General features: G+C 39.8%; 1 protein-coding gene and 1 pseudogene across 1 annotated transcript; one reads left to right on the top strand and one right to left on the bottom strand.

The window, feature by feature from the left end:
• Positions 1–3,242: 3,242 nt before the first annotated feature.
• Positions 3,243–4,203, top strand: LOC103247893 (olfactory receptor 52D1). Its single transcript, XM_038005534.2, is given in 3 exon segments — positions 3,243–3,858; positions 3,861–3,887; positions 3,890–4,203. Coding segments are annotated over 3 exon segments (945 nt in total). The 5' UTR covers positions 3,243–3,254.
• An 8,986-nt stretch (positions 4,204–13,189) lies between these two features.
• On the bottom strand, positions 13,190–14,257 carry LOC103247894 (olfactory receptor 52D1-like; annotated as a pseudogene).
• Between the last annotated feature and the right edge of the window lie 6,131 nt (positions 14,258–20,388).

Here is a 20,388-nt window from a genome sequence, read left to right as displayed (position 1 = left end):
GATTTTTCTCATCATAGCCCCCCGCCCTGACCAAAAGTAACAGAAGGTAGATCTCTGCTGTTCTCCCCTTCACTCTTAGTCCAGCAAAAGAAAAAGGATGAAAGAATGCACAGAACACAAATCCTACAAAATTTTACCAAAGCACACATGACATAAAAATAACCTTCCTCTCACATTTTTTAAGTGCATCAAAAAGAAGGTTCACAGTAATAATATCAAGAATTGAGGCAATGTTTAGAAGTTATAATGGTAAGCGCTCTAGAAATAGATGTATCTTTCCCATAAAAATGTGTTAATTGTTTCTCCAGTTCTTCAGCTTTGTGTCCCTGGTGCCGTCAGCCTCAGCACCTGATGGACTCTGCTTAGGCTGAGCAATGAATTTGAGTCTGAACTTGCAGATCACCAGCAATGTGATTTCTCCCTTAAGCATCCCCCTCCAACTCAGAGTGAAAGCCAAAGTCCCTTCTGTGGCCTAAGGATCTAGACTATCTTATCATTATCTAACATATATTTTACTTGTGCATTTTGTTTGCTATTTATCTGCCTTTGCTAAAACCTAAACTCTTTCATGGCAGGGATTTTTGTCTGCTTGTTCATTGCTATTACCCCAGTTCCACACTGACTGGTCCATGGTATGTGCCCACTAAGTACTATTGGGTTATTGGAGACCCGAGGAGGAGGAGAGGGAAGAAATGTGGGGGCATTTGACAAGAAAATGATAGATTCTGCTTTGGGAGAGCGTCTCTGGAAACTTCTTGACTCACTTCTGAGATTAAGCAGCCACAAGCAGCTCTTTATCTTCTAATTTTGCCTAAGACATCCACACAGCCCACAATGGGCATCCCCTCCCCTGCGTTAATCATTGTTTCTCGTCTCTCTTCTGCATTTTAAACCAAAGCAGAGGGTAGGAAGGCAGATGAGCTGAGCTTCTGGGCTAGATAGGAACCTATAGTACAGCCCTACACCAGCTGATGCCAATAACTTTTTCTTTGCTCTGTATCTTTTGTCTCATAACTTCCTAAACACCATCAGTCATCAGTTATCTTCGCTGCAGTAAAATATGTATGTGTTTCTTTGTATTGCAGTCCTAGGTGCTCTGTTATGGTAGGAATCAATAAGATGTCTCCTATTCTTACAAAAAAAAAAAAAAAAAAAAAAAAAAAACCTCAATGCAAATAAAGGGCACTCCCTAATTCCACCTCTTTGGAGCTCAGATAATGAGTAAAGATACTGCAGCACTAGGAATTGATGTTAGAGAAAAATAAGATATTCACCTAATTTGAAAGAGAGAGGAAATCAAGTATTGGACATATTAAAGGACACTAGGGCAAGGCAAAAACACCAAACTCTGAATCTGGAGACATGAGACCTAACGATAGTTCTGCAAATAAAATGCCTCATGAGCTAAATTACATCAGTTCACTTCTCTGGGCTTGGCCTTTTCATTGATTAGGGATGTGAATGATAACTGTACTCTCTTTTATCCAGAGTATATGTTGTTACAATATAAATATCTTATTTTTTTAAAAAAAATATGAGAATTATTCTGGGTATACAAATGTTTAATTCCATGAAGAGTCATCTTTAGTCAACAACAAAATTTTGTGAAGTTAGGTCAGATAGTGTCATTCCCAATTTAAAGATAAAAACTAAGGCACAAAAAGGCTTTGTAAATTTTTTCAATGCCACATAGTAAGCAGACAGAAAATCAGAGAATGACTACATTCATTGCCCTTTCTAAATTGAGACTGCCCACAGAAGTAAGAGATTTGTTCAAAGTCACAAACCAATAATGTTACAGAATCAGGGCTAAAATTCAGATTTCCTGGCATTTCTACTCAGAATTCTTTTAGGGATACATGTTATTGAGACAATGTGTATAATACTAGCTATCCCTCTACAGCAAGAACAGAATCCCCTTCTAGTCCCTTTATGGGTGGCAAATCCAGAATACCTAACTTTTTATATCTGCCTCTAATAGCACTTGCCATTATGATCTGACCTCACATCCAGCCGTTATACTGGTGAATTGGAGGACTATACGCTGACTTTGCCATAGTTGAATGCAGTATCCTCAACAAGCATATCTTATTTATCTCACACTTCCTTCTGGTATACCCATGTGAATGCTCAAATTGCTGTATATATTCAATCATGATATGAAAGCATATTCAGGTTGCCTAGCCTCTTCATAGGCACTTCAGATGATATATATATCATATATGTGATACATATCATATGTATCACATATATGATATATATACACACACACACAAACTAAGGCACAAAAAGGCTTTGGAGTTTTTTTCAATGCCACATAGTGAGCAGACAGAAAATCAGAGAATGACTACATTCACTGCCCTTTCTAAATTGAGACTGCCCAGAGAGGTAAGAGATTTGTTCAAAGTCACAAATCAATATATATATATACACATACACATATATGTATATATACACATATATACATACACATATATTATGTATATATACACATGTGTGTGTGTGCATGTGTATATGTACATACACAAAAGTGATTTGGTGTATATTTGGTACATAACAGAAAAAAGTCAATACATCATTGTATGATTAATTCAAAACATCAATGGCATGTTACTAAGAATGATCAGAATTTAGTCTTTATTGAAGTTATCAAAATGTCTAGGTACAGACAGTCATGGGCAGTGTAGAGGTTATGGTTGCATAAAGACATAGTTCTAACCCAACAGAATTTTGTAAGATAGTGGAAGTAGGAAAAATACAAAATTGGAGATTGCCAAGGACCGGTTTAGAAAGGGAAGGCCTCTGAGAAACAGGGAAATTTGTATTAAAACTTAATAGAGAAGAGGAAAATAAAGGAATGACACTCCCTAGGTAGGAGAAAAGGCATGAATGAGAGGTAAGAAATATCCCATGATGTGGATGGACTAGAGATCAATAAATGATGCACAGGATGTGGAGGGAGACAAGCCTGGAAGGGTCAGTTTGAGAAGATTAATAAATACTTAGCTTGGTGCTTTGGATATAGAACTCAAAACATCATTGTACAATATAGAAATTAGCAGAAGGTTTTAAAATGAATTATATGTGGTAGTCATTTCAGATGCTTGTACAAGTGAAAAACAAATTTTTTTCTGAGTCTGAAGAAGATTATTTCACAGAAAGATCTTTGTTTTATATAAATCAACCAAATATCTGATGTTACAGGGCAATCATAACAATACTACTCAGAAAGAGCCCTTCATTTACCAGGAAGAATGCCAGATTCAAACCTCAGTGCTAACCATCTTCCAGACACCTTCTTCTTAACAGGGATCCCAGGGCTGGAGGCTGCCCAGTTCTGGATACCCATCCCTTTCTGTGCTATGTATCTTGTAGCACTGGCTGGAAATGCTGCCCTCATCCTGGTCATTGCCTTGGACAATGCTCTTCATGCACCTATGTACTTCTTCCTCTGCCTTCTCTCACTCACAGACCTGGCTCTCAGTTCTACCACTGTGCCCAAGATGCTGGCCATTTTGTGGCTTCATGCTGGTGAGATTTCCTTTGGTGGATGTCTGGCCCAGATGTTTTGTGTTCATTCTATCTATGCTCTGGAGTCCTCGATTCTACTTGCTATGGCCTTTGATAGATATGTGGCTATCTGTAACCCATTAAGATATACAACCATTCTCAACCATGCTGTCATAGGCAGAATTGGCTTTGTTGGGATATTCCATAGTGTGGCTATTGTTTCCCCTTTCATCTTCTTGCTGAGGCAACTCCCTTACTGTGGTCACTGTGTCATGACACACACACACTGTGAGCATATGGGCATTGCCTGACTGGCCTATGCCAACATCACCGTCAATATTGTCTATGGCTGACTGTGGCTCTGCTGGCCATGGGACTGGCCTCATTGCCATTTCCTATGGCTTTATCCTCCATGCACTCTTTCATCTTCCATCTCGTGATGCCCAGCACAAAGTTCTAAGTACCTGTGTCTCCCACATTGGAGTCATCCTGGTTTTCTACATCCCTTCCGCCTTCTCCTTCCTCACCCACCGCTTTGGTCGCCACCAAGTCCCCAAGGATGTGCACATCTTTCTGGCTAATCTCTATGTGCTGGTGCCTCCTGTGCTCAATCCTATTATCTATGGAGCTAGAACCAAGCAGATTCGGAGCTGACTTCTAAAACTGCTTCACCTGGGGAAGACATCAATATGAATTCTGAGCAGAAGTTGGAGATTAAAAAAAAAAGTGTAGGATAGCTGTCTAGATACATTTACATGGACAGACACTGATGATGTGAAAGGAATGGTTTGACATGGCAGGAAGCTCTGGAAGGAAGAGAAATAGTGAGATGAATCGGAGCTATCAATGATCACATTGAACATACTATTTTCCTGAGGCTCCTCAGGGAACTCTGAATACCCCAGAAAGGTGATAATATTCTCACACTTGTCTCAAAAGTGTCTATGACTTGCTAAGGAGAAAGTAAATTCCTGGTCTTCAGAGGCATCTGGATTTAAGGGTAGGAATATTCTCCTGTGAGTCCAAGTGAAAAATAGAAGGTTTGGAGTGAATTTGAGTTTGAATTCCATCACTTTGAGTATTGATGTATTGGTTTAAAGCACAAAGTATAAAGTCAGAGTGCCTGCATTTGAATCCTGACTGCTCACTTGTGACCTTGAGCATATTTGAAATGTTTCTGTGCCTCAGTTTGGCCAACTGTTAAATGGGGATAATAATAACATCTAACTTTGAATGTTGTAGTGAGAAATAAATAAGTTAGAAAACTGAAGACAGTGACCAACATGTAAAGCACTCATTAAATAAATATAAAATGAGACAGTTATGTAACCTCTGTAAACATTACTAGTAAAGATATTTAACCTACATAAAACTTTTTTTACATTACCTCACATCACAGGGTTATTGTGATAATTGTATTAGATAAAAATTCTATAATATTTTAAAAGTGCTGGAGATATGACTGGTACTTAATAAAATCGTATTTTCTTTCACTCCTCCCACACTCATCCATTTTGAGGTCTCTTTCCTTTTAGCCATAAAGTTATCCCTTATTAAGAATTCACGGGAGCCAGCCCCAAATCTGTTGGGAGAAAAACTGGTTGTTGGAAGAGAAGCTAAAGCAGGGCTTGCATGACTGACATGTCTGACATAATGTAAAAGTCCTGGAACATGTCTGGGGTCCAGGATCTAAAACCATTTGTGGCCTTTGGAACACCAAGCTCTGTGCTAAAGAGTGGAAGGCTACCCTGATGCACCATAATCTAAGCCCAGGGCATAAAACCCCTCATGGCTTGGATAGAATCCAGGGCTCATGGCTCTGGAATGTGTCTAGACTTGCTGGCTCTTTGCTCCTTGCTGTCCCAGGATCGATTGTATCTTGAGTTAAAAGAACCTGCTCTCCGTTATCTCAAGTAGCAGAGCATATGCTAAACATTCACAACTGTAAATCATGTGCTTAATGCAATGCACCCTTTTGACCCCCTACATTCTCACCATCTGTTTCTTTGTTTGATCACCCATTAATAATCTGGGCTTCCAGAGCTCAGGGCCTTCACTGCCTTCACAATCCCGATGGCCCCCTGGTCCTACTCTCTCCCTGAAACTGTCTTTTTCTTAATCCTTCGACTCTGCTGGACTTCATCACCCCCATGACCTGGTGTTGGGTCTGATCACCCCAACACAAATCCATGTTCCTTTTTTAACAGTAATGCTTTAGTAATCTCAGTTTTGAAATAAGTCCACCCATCTTCTTCCAACTCTTCAGAGATGATCGTTGTTATTTGCATTATAAATTAAAAGCCTGTCATTCAGGGAGACTAATAGCCTAAGGTTATGGCATTTATTAACAATATCTCATACATTGTCCAGTATTTTATTATGCAAAGATTATGAGATCTGTGTGCAGATGACCATAGACTTATCTACTAGCTGCGTGAATTAGGGCATCCCACTTTACTGCCCTCAACCTTAGTAAAGTGTTTATTATAATCTCAGAAACAAAGCAAGTATTCAATTCCAATTGCTGGCAGTTAGTAGTATTCAGCTAATAATTCTTAAAGTTATAAAGGTATGCTAAGTTTTATTATAGCTGCCTGACTTAATCTGCAGTGTTCATTTATTTGCTTTTGAATTGATAACCATTTTAATACTTCATCAGACTAGGCATTTCATCTGTGCCTTGCACATAATTAATAAGCACTCAATAAAACATTATGGGAAAAGTGTTAGAGATTATACTAGTATGTATCATAGTCTTGGTTCATTTAATGAATAAATGATGTCTTCATTATGCTAATGTGTTGGATAATGAAAATGTATGTCTAGCACAGTGTCTGGCACACAGTAGGTATTCAGTAATTTGATTCTTGTTTATATTACACTGAGGCTGTTCAGATATAGTCACATCCACAAGAATCAGAACAAAGAGTATTTTTATCTAGAAAAGCAATTCCAGGAAAAAGTTTCACAAGTTCATAGGTAAGACAAGAGAATAAGTGTCAGCTGTGACCATGGAGAGCTCCTAGTTCAGCTGTGGAGGTAAATTCATGCACAAGGAGCTGTCACAGGTCAGGGACAGTCATGTCTTGGCCCAGAGGAGCTCAGAGGAGAATGATCAGAGGTGTAGAACAGATTGGAAGAGGAGGAGGTACCAGACAATGGTGCAGGAAGGAGACAGCAAAGAGGATTACTGAAAGAGCTTGAGGAAGCTGGGGGTGATTACATTTTGAGGGGTCCTCAAAATCCAGGCCCAGATGAGAAGACACAGGCAGCCCTTACAAATTTTATAAGTCAGTCTCCAGTGAAATATTGATGGATCAATCTCAATCAGTTGTTACTGAAGTTTGAAATAAAGCAGTGCAAATGACTAACACAGAAAGACAGGATTTCCCAAGGTGAAACTTCACTGATTACCACATTCCAGTGTTCAGCATCATCTTTCCCTAAAAAGGCATAAAATATGGTTTTACCTATGCACTAAAAAGAAATTCAGCTTTTGAGTACAGATAGGTGTCACCAACCCTAGAGCATGTGCAAATCATTTAGACTGCTGCATGAACCTGATCCTGCTAAAGCCTTAAACAGTCCTTCTCCTGGACCACTTTGAGAAATGAGTTCACAGTTTGGCACATAAATCAGTGCAATTGCCAAATTGCAAAGAAGAGTTAACAATAAGCCTAACCTCAGAATCTTGTCCTACTAGGTAAACTTGTTCCTTTATCCCCAAGTCTAGCCGTTTCAATCTGTGCTGAGGAAGACTCTCTGAATTCAATTTTAAGTAATTCAGCACTGGTAAGGCCCTGAAGAACTACCCTGCCAAGTTCTCCCCAATTCCATAGCACATCTCCAGAACCAGAATGCACCTCACCCCACCAAGTCTGTCTCTCTCTCACAAAATAAACATAAACACACACACACACACACTCACACACACAATTTTGTCTATGTAGGATCCAAAAAACAACAAATTCTTCCCTCTGAATGCTGAAGAAACTATTTTCTCTCTTCCATCTCACTCCATGTTATTTGACTTTATTCTGATGTGCTAACAATGGTTCTCAGCAGCACAGAGACATTCAATTTGCTATTATAAATATATTAATAGATAATTTCTTCATTGTGATTTAGATTATTCTCTTAATTTTTTCTAACTGAGATTCTAAATTCCCAAAGAGTTGGAACTTAATTTGTACCTTTCTCTGTGTAAGGGCAAGATAAGACACACTTTCTATTCACTTGTTTCAAGGGAATTGATTGATTCTGACTATGGAGCAGCACAGAGCCAAGATCACAAATTCTGGAATCCAAGAGCTCTGGTCCCTACATCTTTGTTAATCAGGAGCCATATATGTGACCTTAGGAAAGTTACAGACCTTCTCTGTGCTTGCTTATTCCTCTGTATAATGTTACATAACCTGTCTTGGTGTTTAAAAGAATCAGTGTAGTTGCTATGTCAGGAGTAGAGCAAAAAAATAATGGGGAACCAGGATAGTAACAATGAATCTGCTTAGAATGCTATTGCAATGCCAGCAATTTTCACAGAGTGGTAGCAAGGAAGATGGTTACAAGGAGTCTGATTCTGGATATATTTTGAAGGTTACACCAACAGCACTTTATAACAATTGACTTTCATCAAGAGAGAGAAGTCAAGGATGCCTGTAAGGTTTTTGGTCAGAACAACTGGAAGTGTGGATTTGCCTTTGTTTGTTTGAAGACAAGGAAGACGGGTTTGTGGAAGAAAATAATTAGTTCATTATCTCTAAGGTATCCTAGAGGAAATGTCTCATAGGTTGGACTACAAAAGTCAATCATTCAGTGAGGAGTCTAGACTAGAAATATAAATTTGGAACTCATCAATATATACATGGTATTTAAAGTCAGGCAACTGGTCAAAAACACCAAGGAAATGAGATACAATAGAAAGATAAGAACTCCAAAGTGAAGAAGTCAGAGAGCTAAGAAGGAATCAACAAAGGAAAGTAGGAGGTAAAGGTCTTTGAGGGATGGGTTCATTTGAAAGTGTGTGATGTCTAGGAATATAAGGGGAAGTGTTTCAAGAAAAAAGAGGAGGTGACCAACTGCATCAAACACAAGAATTACTCAAATATGGCTGTAAGGCACGAAGAATGACTGGAAAATGACCACAGTATCCAGCAATGCAGAGATTTTTGGCTACCCTGGCAAGCATGGTTTCAAACTTTAGAGTGGTATGGGCAAGGCTTAGTATAGTAGGGCTAAGGGAAAAAGAGGAAAGAAACTTGTGTCAGTGAGCATGAACAACTCTTTGAGTAGTTACTCTGTTGTAAAGGTGATCAGAAAAATGACTTGGTAGACAGAGGATAAAGGGGACAGAAGACATTTGTTTTTCTTGTTTTTGTTAGTGTATTCTTTTTAAAATTAGAAAATAGCAGGATATCAATCTATGGAAATGAATCACTGGAAAAAAAAGTTCGATGATACAGGAAAGAGAGGAAGACTGTTCTTGAATAGGTAAGTGTAGAAGGAATCTAGCATTTTTGTGAAATAGTTGCATTTAGTAATTCCATCTACAGCAGCAGGAGAGCAGGCAGAATATATTGCCACTTATGCACATAAGTGGGTGGATGTGGAGGTGAGAATTTGTGAGTATTCTTTCTCACTGTATCTGTTCTCTCAGTGAAATGGGAAGTAAAGTCTCCAGGCAAACATGAGAATAGAAAAAGAGGTGTTATCATCTGCATGAGCCAGGAAAAGTTGTAAAAGAATATGCGATCCCTCAAGGACAGCAGCGTAGATTGAGAAGACCAATGACAAAAAAAAAAAAAAAAAAGAATCACAGGCTGTGCTACTAGTGTTAAGTCTCACAAAGAACATTTTAAAAGGAGGCAGGCTAAGAAATACCCATTGGATTTGGCAATTAGGAGGCCATTGCTGATGTTAGGGAAGGTGATTTCCATGGAACAGGAAGGCAAATCCAGAAGCCAGTGGCAATAGTTAGAAACATGAATCTGAGGAATATGAGATACAGAGTGCAGGGAAACATTTCCAAGACTGGAACGTGCAGGAAGAAAGGATGTCCTACAGAGAAGAAAACACAGATGAGAAAAGTCTAGTTTATTTAACGGTGACAGAGGATGACAGGAACTGTACAACTCTGATCAGAATGGAGCCTACTTCATGAGCCTGTTGAGCCAGGGTCCTTACAGCCTGATGCAGAGTCTCCTGGGCTGAGTGTGGAATTGGCACATGTGAAATGATGCCTCATACTGCCCACTAGACTCTGGACCCTGCTACTCATAAGCAAGTGATGCCTTCAGGACCCAGCCTGTACAGCCTATCTTGAAGGAATTGAACAGCAAGAAAACACCCAGGGAATCACAAGAGTAGCGGCAATGACAGATGAGACCCTTGATTTTTGTCAGGAGTGGCCCCACTTTCCTCTTCCCTTCCCATGTGGGGAGATGTTGTAAATGAAATTGGACAGGTTCTGTGAAATTTAATCATATTATTGTGGGGAGCAGGCTTTCAGATGTGTTTTGGGAAATTAAAGCATTCACTGAGCATCACAGATATCAATTACTGATATTCACCAATTAAACGTGAGGTAGGAGAGTTTTAGGAGCACAGAAAGGGAGAGATAACTACTTTGATGAGTATCTATGTGGAAAGTAATGTGCTGCATGTTAAATATAAATATGTGTAGCTTTACATAAATCTTTGCTAATACAGAATAGATAGTATCAACACCATCTTACAGATGGGAAAACAGACTCAGAGTTTCAGTGACTTTAATGACGGACACTTACTAGCCCTAGCTATATTCTATCTCTGCTAAGATATTCACATATTTAATCCTTACAATAATTCTAAACTATAACTCTTATTTCTTTTCTCTATTAATTAGGTAAACAGGACTAAAGATGTCAAGCAACCCATAGAAGGCCATTCAAGTAACATAGACAGTGCTTCAGTTTGAAGTTAGGACATTTTTTTTTCTCCAAAGCTCATGCTCTTGAGACTGAAAAGATGGAAATAGAAGTTTCATTCAAGATTTGAATGAAGGGAACCTATGTGTGTGGCAAATTGGGAAAGGTATTTGGCTTCTCCCAGTCCTGTGTGTGTGAAGGGTGGGAGAATTTGGCATCAGACTCAAGACCAGTTCCTGAGGCAGGAGTGCTCAGTGAGTCTAGCACAGTAGTCCCCGCTTATTTGCAGTTTTGCTTTTTATGGTTTCAGTTACATGTGCTCAGCCACAATCTGAAAATAAAGCACAAAATTCCAGAAATATTCACATAAATTTTATCACAGTATATTGTTATGATTATACTATTTTATGTTATTTTTAATCTTACTGGGCCTAATTTACAAATTTCAGTTTATCATAAGTTTGCATGTAGAGGAAAGAAACAGTATACATAGGGTTCAGCACTATCCACTGTTCCAGTCATCCACTGGAGGTCTCGAAATATTTACTCTGCAGATACGAAGGGATGGCTATATTTCACAGGGATATTGTGTAAGGCACTGTGGCCCAGGCAAAACTTAGCAGAGGCTACTGAAACGGAAAACCTGCCTAGGTGGATGTAGCTTAAATTTTCAGGTAGGGTTTCTCTTTTGTTCCACTTAGGAAGAATCTACCACCTCTCCCAAAAGATTGCAGCTACAGCCTTTCTATTTGTCTCTCTACCATTAATCTTGCTACCCTCCAATCTCATTTTTTAACTTTGATATAAAATGTAAATTGGACTATGTCATCCCCTGCTTCAAACCTTCAAAGGCCCCCACTGCCTTCAGGGTACACTCCCAAACAAGTGAGACTGTTACGTAAAGCATAGCCGTCATCACAAAATTCTAGCCACACTGATCATACAGTTTTCCAACACACCAGACAGTTGAACCTCCATTCCTTTGTCCATGCTGTTTCCTCTACCTGGGATGCCTTTCTGGCTTGTTCACCTGGCAAATTGTTGCCTGCTACCCACCTTATAGGACATTGATTTAACATCACCTCTTCTATGATCATTCCCTCCTTTGTAATCTTGGGACTAGGCTGGTAATACTTGGGACTAAGCCTGGAATATAACAGGTGCTAATTGTTGAATGTTAGTGAATGCAGTAAGAAAGATATGGACCCAACCTAGCTGTCCATCAGTGGATGATTGGATAAAGAAAATGTGATATATATGCACAATGGAATACTATTTAGCCATCAAAAATAAAATGTCTTTTGCAGCAATATGAATGGAACTGGAGGCCCTTAAGCAACTCAGAAACAGAAAACCAAATACCATATGTTCTCACTTATAAGTAAAAGCTAAATAATGTATACACATGGACCTGAAGAGTGGAATAATAGACATTAAAGACTCAGAAGGGTGGGAAGATATAATTGGAGTGAAGGATAAGAAGTTACTGAATGGATACAATGTATATTATTAAGGTGATGGTTACACTAAAAGCCCAGACTTCACCACTACCCCACATATCCATGTACTAAAACTGCACACAAACCCCTAAAATTTACACAAATTTTTAAAGAGAAATTAGTAAATGAACATTTATTTTAATAGACAAATAAATTCATGCTTCTTCTTAGGATACCAGCCTGCAACTAGCAACAAAGTTAAAACTCTTTATTTTTTTGAAGGAGTAAATGCTAAAGGGACCAAATAGCATACTAACTTTGGAAAGAGAGAAAAATCATACAATGAAGCTGAAGGTAAGAGTAGGGGTTAGTGCTCAATGCCTTTGTAACATCTGTTCTGCTCCTAGATGCATCTTTGTAGGCCCCATGCCTGCTCTTCTAAGGTCCTGGCTTCATTTGACCAAAAAGTTCACCTTGCAATACAAATACTTACCAAGAGTACTCACGGTGATAATCTCCTGCTATGAACCACACATTATTTCTGGAAGAAAAATGAAGTTTAGTGACCCAAGATGTTATTGTAAGAAGCAGGACCAGAACTCAGAACTCTGGACTCCCACAGCAAGATTGAAAATGGACCCATCTGGGCACTAGATTTACCAGATCATAGAGCTGTAAGACACTTGAAGTACTGATAAGGAAATCTGAGTTCATGAGTAGCAAAGGGATGTGTCCAGTACTAGAAGCCATAGAACAGGAATTAAAAGAAATCAAAGAATGTGTAAGCAGAAACTCAGTTGTGTGTAAGAAAACCCAATTCCTCCTGAGGAAGAGAAAGAGCTGGAGTCCTTTAAAAATTAACTGTTTTTCTGTGGCTAGTGAGCCTTATCTCTCCTCCTTTCCCAGGCATTGTGAAGACCCTGTTTCTCTAGCTGTGCAGCTGCAAGGTAACTAGACAGAAAAACTCAAGCTATAAAACATGTTTTTCCTTGGAAAGTAATAAATGATGTAATGCATGTCTCAATTAATTGAATAACTGTCTTTGTTTCTTGCTTCTGTAATATGCTTCCCCCTGCACAGATCTCCCCCCACCCCACAAAATGCTTAAAAATCAACTCTCTGTTCAGGGCTCAGTCCTTTAGATGTTAATCCAACTGGGCCAGTGCACCTAAATAATATCCTCCTCAACCCAGCGGTCTCTCTGATTCCTTCTCAATCCCACTACAGCCAAGTCCCATAGTTTGTAACACAGTGTTTCTCTTTTCCACTTATGAATTTATCAATGATCTCTCATAGCTTTTATACTCTCCTCATCTTCTATCTCAGATTGATAGGTTAGGCCAAATCCTTTTCCAAGTGAAGAAGTCTCACAAAGAGATTTGACTCTAGTCCCATAGATGACTGGGTTCAGTAAAGGAGGCTGCAGCAGACAGAGATTAACCAGAAAGATATGCACATGCTTGGGGACCTAGTGGTGGCCAAAGCGGTGGTTGAGAAATGTGAAGGCAGGGATGTAGAAAACGAGGACGATGCTAATGTGGAAGCCACAGGTACTCAGAGCCCTGTGCTGGGCATCACAAGATGGAAGATGAAAGACAGCATGAAGGATAAGGCCATAGGAGATGCCAATGAGGACAGACTCCAGTTCCATGACCAGCAGAGCCACAGTCAGCCCACAGGACAATATTGACAGTGATGTTGGCATAGGCCAATCAGGCAATGCCCATGTGCTCACAGTAAGTGTGTGTCAAGACACAGTGACCACAGTAGGAGAATCACCTCAGCAATAAGATAAAAGAGGAGACAATAGCCACACTACAAAATATCCCAACAAGGCAAATCCTACCTATGACAGCATGGTTGAGAGTGGTTGTATATCTTAATGGGTTACAGATAGCCACATATCGATCAATGACCATGGAAAGAAGGACTGAGGACTCCAGAGCGTAGATAGAATGGATGCAAAACATCTAGGCCAGGCATCCATTAAAGGAAATCTCACCAGCATGGAGCCACAAAATGGCCAGCATCTTGAGCACAGTGGTAGAACCGAGAGCCAGGTCAGGAACTGAGAGAAGGCAAAGGAATGGGAACATGAGTGAATGAAGGGTATTGTTCCTGGAAATGACCAGGATGAGGGCAGCATTTCCAGCCAGTCCCACCAGGCACATGGCACAAAAAAGGATTGAAATCCAGATAAAGGCAGCCTCCAGCCCTCGAATTCCCATCAAGATAAAAATTTCATGTAGGCTGCCACCACTGATATTGAAGGCTATCAGGATACCCATTTGATGTCAGCAGACACTGTAGCAACTACTGCAAGATAAAAAATAAACAGCACAGTCCATTATTGTAGCACCTGTTCTCTCTCTAAGGGAAAAGATGCTTCACAGGTGCCTCCATTCAAATACCCATTAAAGAATTATTCTGCTCCCATCACCGTGCTTTGACCATGACTGTATTTGAGAATCTAACATCTTTCCAAAACGTCTTCTAGATTTTTCTTTCCTGTTTCCCTCTCCCTCTCTAGTGTCTCAGTTAGAAAAAGTGACAGAGGCCAGTGCATAATGTCATCATCCTACAGGACCAAAATCAGCAGTCACATGCAAGGGAAACCAGATGTTTTTTCTTAAAGTGGTGGACACTGCTATTTTTGGCCAGTGAAAATTCCTGGAAGTCCTGTGGGGTCTTGACAGACACTCTGATGATGCATGATGATGGCTCTCGACAAGATATCAGCTGGCTGTCCCCTGCTTCTTCTCTAGCCCAAGGCATACTTTTCTGGGAACAGAATGCAGGGTCACCTGAGGACACTGTAGGACACAGACCTGTGGAAGCCCAGATGTGGCACTGAGCACACCTGGGTGCAGGGATCAGGAGATGTCCAGTGATGTTCTCTCATCCACATCCTGTTGGTGCCCCACAGCCATCTGGCTCCCATAGGGATGGCAGCTGTTCTTGTCCTGGGCCAGCCTTAGGGGAATAGGGGATATGATGTCAGTGATGAGGTTATAGTTGAAAAGCAGACCTGAATGGATGAAGGGAAGGGGATCCCCTGCCTGAGGTTGGATTTTTTTTTTTTTTTTTTTTTTTTGAGACAGAGTTTTTTGCTCTGTTGCCCAGGCTGCAGTGTAGTGGCACAATCTCGACTCACTGCACTTCTGCCTCCCAGGTTCAAGTCATTCTCCTGCCTCAGCTTCCTGAATAGCTGGGATTACAGGTGCATCCCACACGACTGGCTAATTTTCGTATTTTTAGTAGAGATGGGGTTTCACCATGTTGACCAGGCTGGTCTCAAACTCCTGACCTCAAGTGATCCACCCACCTCAGTCTTCCAAAGTGCTGAGATTACAGGCATGAGCCACCGCACCCTGCCAGACTCTGTCTGCTATTTGCTTTAAACAGCAACAGAAACAAAATAAATGTCTTTATCTGGAAACATGTTTCACATCAGCCTGTTCCACTGCTGAAAAATCCTACTATTTGAGTTTGATAAAGGAATACGGCTAAATGAAAAAGACATTGATCCTAAGAGCTAGCTTAGGAAATATTGATTTCAGTTACCTATCTTCCACTAAATTACCATACACTGGCCATGGCCCAGCCAAGGTCTCGAGTCCTTGTTCACATAGGAACAGAATGAAGATATGTATAATTGGTCTACCCCATCTCACCGGGGTCTGAAGGCAGCTTGCACTTCTGAGACCTCAAGGTTGAGAAATCGATGTACATAATTCTAAATAGACATCATCATGTCCCCCATATCAAGGTTGAGAAATCAATCTGCCTTTTTTCTAAAAAGTCATCATGTTCCCGTCTCAAGGTTGAGAAATCTATCTATATTGTTCTGAAAAGACATCATTTTCCCCCAAGAACTTATAAAATTTCTCTCAGATAAATAAAGTATTATCTCAACTCAGAGAATCAGAGCTGAGACATGAGAAATCATAAGAAACTAACAGTTTGACTCTAGGTCTGTTAGATTTAACTATTAGATTTAAGGTATTAACATACCTGAAGAGGAAACTTGTCACTTAGGAGAAGACATATTTCAACTGTAAAAGCAGAAAACAGTAAGTCTCCAAAGAACTGTGTTGACCACTCCAGGCCAGAGGAGCCCTAGGGTAAAGTCATATCTCTGCAGCAATTATTTTTATGGTGGTGGATGCATCAAACTATCTTAGGTTTAAACCATTAACTGCTGCCATATACTTAACCTTTTTTTTTCTGATTCTAGAATTTTCAATGACTAAAAAAAATAGGATTTGGCTGCCTAGAATAACACCTCCAGAAGATGCTGTTAGACATAAGTGACTTGAACATTTAGATCCCTCTGCAATTACCTTGTTCATCATATATTTATATATTTTTTTAAATTGTAATTAGTTTTAACCAGTATATCTAGGGTACAACCAATATTAAGACTTGATACTTTGTAATTTCTGAGTTTGAAAGAACTTCCCAGCCAGGTGATACTTCATAGACTGAGCCTCATAACTGGCTGGCAGCCAGTCAGACTCAGCATAACTTATATCATACAAGTATTGCTAGCAAAGCCAATTCCTCTGAAGATTCCCATTGGGTCATCCCTAGTGGAATCAGATATCCAAATTAAAATTTCTGGCTTTGTTTTAGCAAATGTATTAATGTGTGGCAGGAAATAACATTCCAGGTAACAATTATTCAGAACCACTTTTGCATATCTCATGGTTCCAGAGATTTTTTTTCCCCACATAGACTTTGAGGTGAACTATTTCTTTGTCTCTTCCTCTGTGGATTTTGTTGTCAGTACCTGAATATCTCCTTCCCAAGCATCACATGATGGCCTTTCCCAGTCCATTTACACACTTGTCTCTCTTAAGGCAGGAGCTCCGTCCACATTACCCACTGAGTTCTTCAGCACAAGAACCATACTTTATCTTTCTGGAGGAGCTGACATCTTTTGAGTATTTTACATTATGTATATATTCCTTTTAGAGTTATAAAATAAAGTAACAATAATCAACTTGCCAATAAACTATTTAAGGAATACAAAAAAAGGAGTCTGGACTTTCTGGAGTGAAATAATCCTGGTTTAAATCCCACTGCCATCACTTCATAACCTTCAACAAGTCATTTTTCCTTTTTAAGACTGGGTTTCATCATGTATGAAATGATATTTTCTCAAAGATTTATTTTGAAGATTAAGGAGATTATTCCTAAAAGGATAGGTCAAGATGCTTGGCACAGAGCAGATGTCTATTAAATATTATTATTTCAATACAAAAAATCTTTGGTACATCTTGTGGTCAGGTTGGTAACTGGATTGAACAGAGAACAGATAGGTCTGTCAGGGCCGACCAAAGGTTCAGGGACATTTTTAACAGCAGATGATATGGACAACTCCAAACATACTGGTGGAGAAAGTATGGTATCCAGAAAAACCTTCTGTCAGAAGGGGCATTAGCAACATAATGAAAAAGAAGTTTGCAGCTGCTATCCCCCTAGAGAAACACCGATTTTGTCAACTACCCATAAACAAGAATACCTTTGTCGGAGCCCTGGAGTCCAGATGAGAGATTCTAGCACTCCAGTGGAGCAAAAATATTCAAGAGTGGATGCACTGAAGGAGTTCATCACCACTAGACCAGCCATACAAGAAATGCTAAAAAGAGTTCTTCGATTTGAAATGACAGGACATGAAAATGTATAAAAGCATATAACTCACTGGTAAAGGTAAGTATAAAGTCAACATCAGAATAATGCTGTAATGGTAGTGTGTAACTCACTTTTAATCTTAGTATAAAAGTTAAAGAAACAAATTTTTAAAATATCTATATGATAATTTGCTAATGGATACACAGTGTATTATGTTATAAATTGTGACATTAGTAATACAAAATGTGTAGGTGAGAAGAAGTAAAATGTAGAGTTTTTGTATGCAGTTTATTTAGGTTATCAGCTTAAAATAGACTGTTATAAGATGTTTTATGCAAACTTTATGGTAATTACAAACTAAAAATCTGTAGTAGATACACACAAGACAAAAATAAAGAGATCAATGCATAGTACTACAAAAGAAATCATCAAATCAAAAAGGAAAACAAGAAGAGAGGAAGAAACAGGAACTACAATACAGTCAGAAAACAATTAACAAAATAATGATAGTAAGTCCTTGCCTATCAATAATCACTTTAAATGAAATGGATTACATTCTCCAATCAAAACATATAGAGTGACTGAATGGATAAAACAAGATCAAACTATATATTGCCTGAAAAAGACTCACTTTAGCTTTAAGGACACGCAGAGGCTGAAAGTGAAGGGATAGAAAAGTTATTCTCCATAAAATTTGTAACCAAAATACAGCGTAGCAGGGTGGCATACTGTAATTTTTTTTAACTTCATATGTTCCTGATACATTAACCTCCCCATGAACAGTCTCTGAGCAACCCACCCCTCACCAAGTTACCAGGTGCACCTGTGAGATAAGGCTGGCTCCTGCCACAAGTTCCTCTTCTTGCCTTCCCTGATTGTGACCTAATGATATTCAAACGTACCAGTAAAATCCCCTCCTGCTTCTTGCTTGTGTAGTCCACATTGACTCTCAATGGAGGTACCTGCCCCATGGGTTCACATTCTCTCTTGGCTCTCCTGCTTGATGGAGCCTGCTCCCTAGGAGTTTTTCTCATAGGGCCCCTGGCATGGCATGCCTGTGGTTCCCTCTAGAAACTGTGATAATAAATTTTTATCTTATATGCATTTCTGAGTGTGATTTCCATGCCTTGTAACAATTTTTAAAGACCCCACAAAGGGACTTACCGCCTCATTTAAAACACAATTGGCAACAAAAATGGGATCATTCCAAACTCCAGTGAAATGTCCCTCAGAGATGCCCTTTCACCTTTCATGGTTTAATTGCCTATCTAGATTGGGCTCTACTGTTTTTAAGGCCTTTCTACTCTGATGACATTCTTGTGTACTGCCTTGCATGGCTTTGTATTACCTCTTCTGAATACTGCCAAGAATCCCCTTCCTAAAGAAGTGTAGCTCCTGTCCCAATCCCAATAACCTACTCCAGGATACTGCATTCCAACTTAATCCCACCAAGAAGGAAGCCTCTTTTGAATTGGCCATGTGATTTCGCTGTTCTTCAGTGCACCTTCAAGTGATTATAATTTGAATATCCCCTGACACTAGGAGTGGAGTTTCCCCCATCATAGAGTCATGGGTGTGTATATTGCTGAATGCTAGCTGGAAAGCTAAGGGAGCCAGTGGGCTATAGTAGACTTCTAGTACGTGATGCTGCCTGCCCTCAACAGCACTTGGGAGAAGAATATAATTCACTCTCCTGACCCCAAGAGTCAAATGGTCCTCCCCCTGAGGATAGTCCTAGACAGCACTTGATTAGACTCGATGCTGCTGGGACCAGTGGCACCTTCTCTGCTGCATCCTTGTAGCCATTGCTCATTGGTCCCCAACCCCAAGGGCTATCACAGATCCCATCCACAGAGGACAGTGAATCAATGGAAAAAAAAAAAAGAGAGAGAGAGAGGAAAGGAAAGAGAGGGGAAGGAACTCTTTGATCTTGTTTCCCCTGAGACACCTGAAGATGTTTCTCAGCTCATTGTAAATTACACTTAACCTGGTAAAAGCGTTGAATACTATTAAATGCTGGTACATGTTGACATGTTAATAATCTCTTCCTTAAAGCCTGACCAACATGGTGAAACCCCATCTCTACTAAAAATACAAAAATTAGTGCAGGCCTGTAATCCCAGCTACTCTGGAGGCTGAGGCAGGAGAATCGCTTGAACCTGGGAGGCAGAGGTTGCAGTGAGCTGAGATCGCTCCATTGCACTCCAGTCTGGGCGACAGAGTGAGACTCTGTCTCAATATAAATAAATGAATTGTCAAAAAAATAAATAATTTAAAAGACAAAATTGAGTCCACTATTGCTGATGCAGACCCCCAGGCTCTCTAAGGTTGATTGGGACACTCTAGAGAGGGTGTCCACCAGAACACTTGGGACTACCAGGATCTTCTCAGGTAAGCATTCAAAGAAAATAGAGATTACAAATAAAAAACAAGTTGAGGGGTAGAGGGACTGAGTATCCTGTGGTTAAGGTTGCTGCCTAGAGACTCTGGGTCTCTTCCTTTTTCTCTTATCAGTCAGAGACAGAACGTAAAGACAACTACAGGTGGCTAAACTCCTATTTTAACAATCTCTCACCACGTTTGCCTCCACCTTCAAAAGAACTCAATACACCTTTTGCAAGCTACCCATGGAATTTCTCAGCAGCTCTGCCATCACACACAGTCTTTGCAGACAGGCTCTTAACTATACACACCTTAATGACTGACTACCTACTGGACTCTCCAGGAAACAGGGGCTCTTACAAACTCTTAGCGTGTGGTCTTCCACTCCCACCGGCCCATTATGTTTTGGGTTTTAAAAACCAACCTTCACAACATTAGCACAGCTACTGAGGCCTCCCTAAGACAGTATGGAACCAAACTTGAGCACTGTAGGATATTCCACCAGCAGAAGAGGT

The sequence above is a fragment of the Chlorocebus sabaeus genome, chromosome 1 (assembly GCF_047675955.1).
Source record: "Chlorocebus sabaeus isolate Y175 chromosome 1, mChlSab1.0.hap1, whole genome shotgun sequence".
NCBI classification, from domain to species: domain Eukaryota; kingdom Metazoa; phylum Chordata; class Mammalia; order Primates; family Cercopithecidae; genus Chlorocebus; species Chlorocebus sabaeus.
The sequence above is the reverse complement of the archived record's forward strand: the minus strand, read 5'-3'. Positions and strand labels throughout refer to the sequence as shown.